The following is a 7,808-nucleotide window of genomic DNA, read 5'->3' as shown; positions in this document are numbered from 1 at the left end:
TAGGATGGAGGATCTGTGTATTCACATTATTTGTAAAACTCTCCTTATTCCTGTGAAGCGTGTGCTTTACATCGAGGCTTATTATGCTAAGCACCGACGCCACAGTACTTCAACCAATCAGACAATGTTTATTTGGGGCATTCGATCTATTTTTACTCAGATTTTGGAATATTTTAATCGAAATTATAGAAAAATTGAATATTGTTAGTACATATAAAATAGAAAAAGATGAATACTTTTAGCTAGAGATAATTTGGATGGGGGTTCTGTGTATTCACATTATTTGCACAACTCTCCTTACTGATGCCATATTTTGGAATTTCCGTGACCTAAATGGTTCGCGAAAATTAATATTTTTATATATAGTATAGTAATAAAAGTAACAGATGAACGTAGATGTATTATAGATAAATACATTTTTTACCTATTGATGGGTCGTGATAAATACGTGTTATAATACATTTAATATGGGTCACATAACACAGGTATTTTTACACATTTATATATATAGCAAACATAAATGTAAACATTGCAGTTTTATAACTTTCTTTTATTACTTTCTTACTGAAGTATGACTGTCGTAAACATGGCGGAAGCTTTCCGTGGTTGTAGTTTTTATTTGTTTCTTATATATTTTCTTTTTTTCGAAACATCATTTGCAAGGTAAGAAGACATATATTAATTAGTAAGCTATATTAGCAACTGTGAAATCAAAAGTTATCTATTTGAACAATTATTGTACAATTCAATAGCCTGTCTATATGTACAATTTCCGCAATGTCATTTACTTGTAGAGCTTAAATGAGTCACCATATCAGTGATCATTACGGTAGTAACGTTATGAGGGAACGACTATTAAACTTCAAAGGGGGAGAAAGGGGAGGGGGTTCTAAGAAATATTCTGATCCCCAATTTGATGAAAGAAGAATATAATTCTGGTCAAGCAGATGACAAAAAAAGTATATTCTGAATCCAGATTAAATCTCCCATACATTATAGGTTAAAATAGGTATATATGTACCAACATAAACCAATCTCAATCGCTTTTAATATAAACGCTTAGTTTTCATTAAATCAAGGATTTGTATAGTAATACTATACAAATCTTTGATTAAATGTACACCCTATTGTTAACTACATACATTTAAAGATTGTGTCTTAGTCGTAACCTGTGATTTGACTAATTTATGAAACTAATGTACCAACTCGTTCAGGCAAAGATGACCTTTATTTGATGAATGTGGCTGTCTTTACAGTTCGGTTTTGGTAAAATAGATATAAGAAAATGTGGTATGAGCACAGGCACTTGTCTCAGAAAAAAATCCTATATACCTTAATATATTAGTGTTATATAAAGGTATATAGGATTTTTTTCTCTCTGAGACAAGTGCCTGTGGGTATGAGTGACAATTAGACAACATGCATCCAAGTAAAAATTTGTAAAAGTAAACCATCATACATATGTAGGTAACAGTACGGTCTTCAACACGGAGCAATGGCTCACACCGAACAGCAAGCTTTAAACATGTTAAATGGCACAAAACATGACAAGTGTAAAACGACTCAAACAGGAAAAACAATTATGGTCAATTCTGCATCGTTTATAAAAAAAAAACGAGAAACGAAGAATTTACTTGACATGTTTGCCACTGGATGTAAAGCAAACAAAAATCAATCATTCCTATTTTAATATGTATGTTATTTAAAATTTCAGAGCCTCAATTTGTGAGAATAACAGTAACGATAAAAACATGTGCTCATATTTAAATAGCGTCAGTAGTACAGGCTATACTTGCGAAACAAGGTGTTGTGATGGGTGGACTCTAGATGAAGACGGTCGCTGTGTCTCAAGTAAGTTCATTAATTATTTATTACATATTAGGCAATATGGATTTGATATTTGTCTAAAGTACAAGTTATAAAATTTAGAAAGGAAAGGGGGAATGTGTCAAAGAGACAACAACCAGACCAAAGAGCGCAAAAAAAAAAAACCAAAAAAAAAAACCCGAAGGCCACCCCTCGCATATATAATTATTGTGTGCAATAAAATTACAATTTAAAAAAGAATGGACAAGAATACGAGTTTAACTATTGCGATTTCAGGAAAACTATCATACAGAATTATATTTTAGATTCATTTCACTTTGTGAGAGTTTTGATTCCTCCCAAAGTAGAGCATATAATTTAAACATAGTTAATGGGATCTTATAGAAAAATTTATGAATCTTTACATGTCGTTACTATTTTAATTGTTTTGGTTTGAATGTCATTTACTATTTAAATTGTTTTAGTTTGAATTTCGTTACTATTTTAGGTTTGCCACCAGATTACAAAAGTGAGTCTTAATATTTCTATAGCAAGTTCAAATGTATATCAATATTTTCACGAATAATTCAGTCGTTATATTTCGCTATTCTACGATTGCTATTGGAAAGTAGATGATTGAGATCAATTACAGGGAGAGACTGACTTATTCGAAATTATTCGGGTTATACATGTATCAGTACATTTATATATGTCTACCGTAAATATGTACCTCTCGTGGATTTATGTTGTGGTAGTTAGATTTATATAATGCAGAAAAGTTTACGAAATGCTTGCAAGCCTTGTTTTTCCAAAATATAATAGAAAGAATACCGGGTTATCTATGCTCAATGCCAAAAATCAGTACAGTCATGCGCAGAACATGCGGTCTTCATCCCAAAGTCATTCTGACAAAGAAATCAATTGTATATGTTAGGGTATTCATAATGACATTCATATCCATTATCTTAATCTTCAAATTTCTAATAACAAAAATAGAATTTGAATTCAATATTCGAACTTAAATGACTTCAAATCTTCACATCTTCTTTTTATTTTCATGTCAAAATAATAGTAAAACTAAATCCATTGTGTAGTTTTTAAAACTGTCTTCTCTTTCTATAGAACCTACAATGATAGGCTGTCCAAGACTTGGTGAACACATACCAGTTTATATTGGCACAACACGTAATGTCGGATTTTTATCAAGAAAACACTTCCATGCCCAAGACTGGAAAGGGACTTCCCTTTATGTAGGCATATCGAAGGACGAATTTGAGCATTGTCGATGTTCTAGTCCCTATGAAAATGTTACCGCTACCAGTGAAAAGGACGCTTATGGAAATAGAACGTATTGTCACTTCTCAGTTGTCATAAAAGGTTTGGATTGTATGCTTTTAGTATTAAAGTTTGGGATTAAACATGTGTTATCATCTGTATATTGCAAGTGTTTGTATAAGGTTTATACTGTACAATCGTGAAAGTAATAAAGCGATACATTATGCGAGAATAAACTCCTTATAGCATGTTCCTGAACGAAGTGTCCAAGAGTTGATTTTTTTTGGAATTAAGCTGCTTATCTGTTATCCAATCTTTTTAACTTTAGGGTAAATTAATAGTATATACATGTAGTTTGAAAAGGCAAAAGTTTAAATTTATTATTAATCAAATCTTAAAACAAGTACAAAAGAATACAAAAAATGTTGTTTTTTTTTTTAAATTTAGAAGGATAAAAATGGTATAAAGGTACCATGGACACAATAAAAAAAAAAACACATTTCGAAAAAGACAGACGACACCAGGGTCATTAAAAAACAAGACAAAATAAAATATTAAAGTTAAACAAGTTATAAGCAAAACAAACCCTATCAAACACTGTAAATGAAGACAGGTTTTTCGTTTGGGCATGCTGTCCGTGATTAAATAACGAGATTGCACTATAATGAGATTTATAACGCTTTTAAAATATTTTGAGATATAAAACAAATTTTGAGTTGTGCAACTGTAAATCAAACAGGTCTTCAATCATAGGACATGCCAATACTATTAATTCAAATTTATTTGGAATGATTGTATCCATATACACCGTAATTAAATCTCAATTTTTAAGATGTAATCTACTCCTCTCAATATTCATACATATAACATGGTCTTATATGAAGATAAGAAGATGTGGTATGATTGTCAATGAGACAAGTCTTACAAGAGATCACTTAACACAGAAATTAACAACTGTATGTCACCGTACGGCCTTCAATAATAAGCAAAGCCCATACCGCATAGTCAGCTTTAAAAGGCCCCGAAATTACAAATGTAAAACAATACAAATGAGAAAATGAACGGCATGATTTATTGACAAAAAAACTGAAAGAAAAACAAATAGGTTACACAGCACAAAATACAATTTACAGGCACCTGGCTTGGGACAGGCACACACAAAATGTGTCGGGTTGAACTATTTTGATGGCACGTAACACATGTTAAAACCATTGAATTGCATTATTTTTATATATAGATATCTACCCACCAGTATATGAAAACTGTCCTAAAGACCAAATTGTTTCATTTGGAGAAAATGTAACATGGACTGAACCAACGGTGACGGACAATGTGGGTGTTTTGTACAAAAATGACCCGAATCAGTTCAATAATACGAAACTATCCCCTGGATTGCACTGCTTGGTCTATAATGCGACAGACCACTCCAGAAATATCGGGACCTGTATGTTTACAATTAATGTATTACATGATATAGTGTCTGGTATGTATTGATCATAAACTGATAATTAAGTATGTATGAAACAAATTGAGGGGTAAACGTTTATTAGACAGTAACCAAACTACCCACAAAATGGAACCACTGACTTTGTATTCATTTTAAGCATGGACATTTTTACAGCTTTTCGAAGTTTAATCACTGGTCCTTGTATTACAATTCAATCTCCCGTTTTGTTGGTTATGATAGTACTATTACAAATAAAATATCATTAATATTCATGTATCGTTAAGCATAAGAAACCGTCCATTTGATTGGCTGAGAACAGTCGTGGGGCATTTAAATTGTAATACGTTATATCGATGAATGCACGCGTTTTTCATGATACATTTTTGTAACCGTCGCTACAATGCATAGGAAAACAAACGGAAATCTTTATATAACTCTTCATGTCATAAATGTAGTTATAGAGTTTCTATGAATGTAATCATATAAGAATTGAACTCAAAATAAATTATTGCCATTCATTATAAATAAATTTCTATCAAAAATAAGGCTCAAAGAACTTTTTATATTATTTATATTAACAATAACAACGTACACACATGTTGGCGTATGAATACACAACGTCAGAGTGGGCGTGTCGCCATCAAAATTGACAACATTGAAAATAAAACTAATAATTTTAACCAATCAGAAGACAGTAAAAACACCCAATTTATTTATTTTTTAATTGTACAAGGTTGCTAAACCGTTGTTGATATTTGCGCAAAATTTAGTATGTGGCTCAGTCAACGCTTAATCACCAAAAAAAAAGTTGAAAAACTGAAGCATTCAATTTATAAATATAGTGAACTGAAAACTTAGCAGAAAACTTTTATTATTGATGAAATATTTGTTTTCATGGACCGCAACTTTTCCAATAGGTTTGAATTAGAACGCTATTGAGTTATACTATTATTAACTTTAAACAAATACACCTAATGTATCACAAATAAAACCATATAAAAACCAAACTTGCCTGTTTTGTCTCCATGATATTTTGCATGTTTTAAGTTTAGATTGTTATATGTATATCTAGCGATACTCTCACTAATTCTGAGTTGTTTTCTTCTTCCTGAAATCGGACAATTCTTGAATACTTCGCGGACTCTTACAAATATTGCAGATTTCAATAAAGTTTATGATGATACTTTATGATGTTTTTGGAAATGTTAGTTATGACTTACATTTCTTTTCTGGTTTCAATCGGCATTATTCAACTAATAACCGTTCAAGACCCGCCCAGTCAAGTGACATAAATCAAGTAATATTATATTATGTACATCTGAATCATTTTCTTGCAATATTGTTATAAGGACTATGCATATGACTTTAGTATAACCTTTGATGTTTCAGATTGCAGACCAAGAGTTAACTCATCAATAACTATAAGTAAGTATTAGAAAATAGAGATATTTTTTTTCGATAAACTTTCAATGGCTTTTATCTCAAAAACAAGCATTTTATTTTCTGCTTTTATAGTTTCTTTATTTATATACTATATATATATCCATTAATGACAGTCTTTAATAGAATTTTTTCTTTCGAGAACATAAAAGAATTGTGTTTTTTTTAATACGATCTGTACTAATTCGCTTAATTGTAATGAGTTTAAATAAATTATCCAAATCTTTTGTAGGTGGAACAATCCTCGGAGCTTTGGTTATAATATTGATCGTAATGACAGTAATTTTGATTCCACTTTGCAAACGACGCCGACGACGAAATCAACTGCAACGCCAGTCAAGGAGTGCGAGCAATTCGAGTGAAGTTCACCTGTTTACCGTTTATAACAATGAACCTCCACCCTATGACGTTGTTGTTTCAAATAAACTACCAGAATATAGTCCACCCATTGAACCACCATCCTATGATAGTTTACATTCAGACAACGCTGTGAATGATCAGAGGGGAGACAACGGATTTGTCTTATCAAACAATGCAGTTTTTGCAAGCGAATCAGCAATACGTGGCGATTCATCTAATGCATTTTCGTTGCAACATACTATCAATAACGACAACAAACCAAACAACACAAGGCACAATGTCAATCCGCATTCTATTGAAACAAACAAACAGACCAACGCGCAGAGTACAGAGACTCTTGTTTAAACATTTGTTAAGAACATCAAATCACAATCAGCATGTATACATCATTAGATTATTAATCCAATTCGTTATATCTGTACCTTTTGAAGCTTTGCGATAAACAAGATATTTGTATAAAGGTTTAACAAACTGTTTTTGTATGTGTCAATAGGCTATTTGCCAATTCCCGTAATTGACCCTGTAATTAGAGATTCCTTTTTTATGTGTCTGCCTTATGAGGGACACTAATTTTTATTTACATTGGAGTGCAGAAAAGGCAAATCTACTTGTGCGTAATGTGAGTAATCTATAAGGTTTTCAAATCTTTTAATTACATTAATTTGTTGTTGAACTAAATACTTTTGACATCATAAATTATTTTTCATGAAAAATTAGTTAAATTGCCGATACATCACTTTCAGTTCATCATGCTTTGCATTGACAAAGGCCAATTTTGTCCGGTATGGAACCAGTCTACGATTGATAAAGGAAAGTAATTCGTTAAAAAATAGCCTACCCTAAAGTGTTTTTTGGTCATTTTTCAATAAGCACTGTTAAAGTCAGGATTTCTCTCCCATAGACTCAATGTAAAAAAAAATGATAAAATAAAAAAAAAATCCCTACCTACCTACCCTATTTTTTCAAAGATGAAACAGGAAACACACATATTATTTTATTTGGCCTTAGTTGGATACTATTTGTGATATTCTACCAACCTTTTTTAAAAATAATATAACTTATAAAATCTGGTTTTGTGTATATAGCTGCACGTATTGTATATTCCTTTGTGTATAATACAGTACGAGTAATTTTCAATTGCAAGAAGCTTATATTTTATTCACGGTTTTTAAAAGTAGACGGTAGGTACTAATGGAACGGGTACAGATAACATTTTTCTAGCAGAAGGGTTCATCTCAATTTGATCTTCATCAACAAATTCGTATTGCCTTTGCTTGACATTTTTTTGTATTATCATATAACGAATGACGAATGATCGCATAAGAATTCAATGAAAAAAACTTTCTTATAAATAAAAAAAAAAGAGGTTATTATACCTTTAAATTTAATATCCTGTTTCCATATTTGTGGTTTTCCGAATGTAAGAGATGTTGAATATATCCTTTAGCAGAGTTTTTGTCATCTTTAATTTCCTCGTGTT

At 31.2% G+C, this 7,808-nt stretch overlaps 1 protein-coding gene across 1 annotated transcript; it reads left to right on the top strand.

Annotated features, from left to right (window-relative positions):
* The first annotated feature begins 528 nt into the window (after window positions 1–528).
* LOC143049966 (uncharacterized) lies at window positions 529–7,398 on the top strand. The gene is made up of 7 exons (XM_076223746.1): window positions 529–663; window positions 1,715–1,851; window positions 2,315–2,335; window positions 2,929–3,183; window positions 4,319–4,564; window positions 5,918–5,953; window positions 6,201–7,398. The coding sequence occupies exons 1-7, from the start codon at window positions 572–574 to the stop codon at window positions 6,671–6,673; spliced, it is 1,260 nt and encodes a 419-aa protein (XP_076079861.1). The 5' UTR covers window positions 529–571; the 3' UTR covers window positions 6,674–7,398.
* Window positions 7,399–7,808: the final 410 nt, after the last annotated feature.

Source organism: Mytilus galloprovincialis, chromosome 10 (assembly GCF_965363235.1).
Source record: "Mytilus galloprovincialis chromosome 10, xbMytGall1.hap1.1, whole genome shotgun sequence".
NCBI classification, from domain to species: domain Eukaryota; kingdom Metazoa; phylum Mollusca; class Bivalvia; order Mytilida; family Mytilidae; genus Mytilus; species Mytilus galloprovincialis.
The sequence above is the reverse complement of the archived record's forward strand: the minus strand, read 5'-3'. Positions and strand labels throughout refer to the sequence as shown.

Excerpts from the sequence above, each read along its gene's own strand:
- LOC143049966 (XM_076223746.1), top strand. The coding sequence starts at position 572 with ATGACTGTCGTAAACATGGCGGAAGCTTTCCGTGGTTGTAGTTTTTAT. Across the intron at positions 1,852-2,314 it reads AGACGGTCGCTGTGTCTCAA|GTTTGCCACCAGATTACAAA; the intron begins GTAAGTTCATTA and ends TTACTATTTTAG. Across the intron at positions 2,336-2,928 it reads TTTGCCACCAGATTACAAAA|AACCTACAATGATAGGCTGT; the intron begins GTGAGTCTTAAT and ends CTCTTTCTATAG.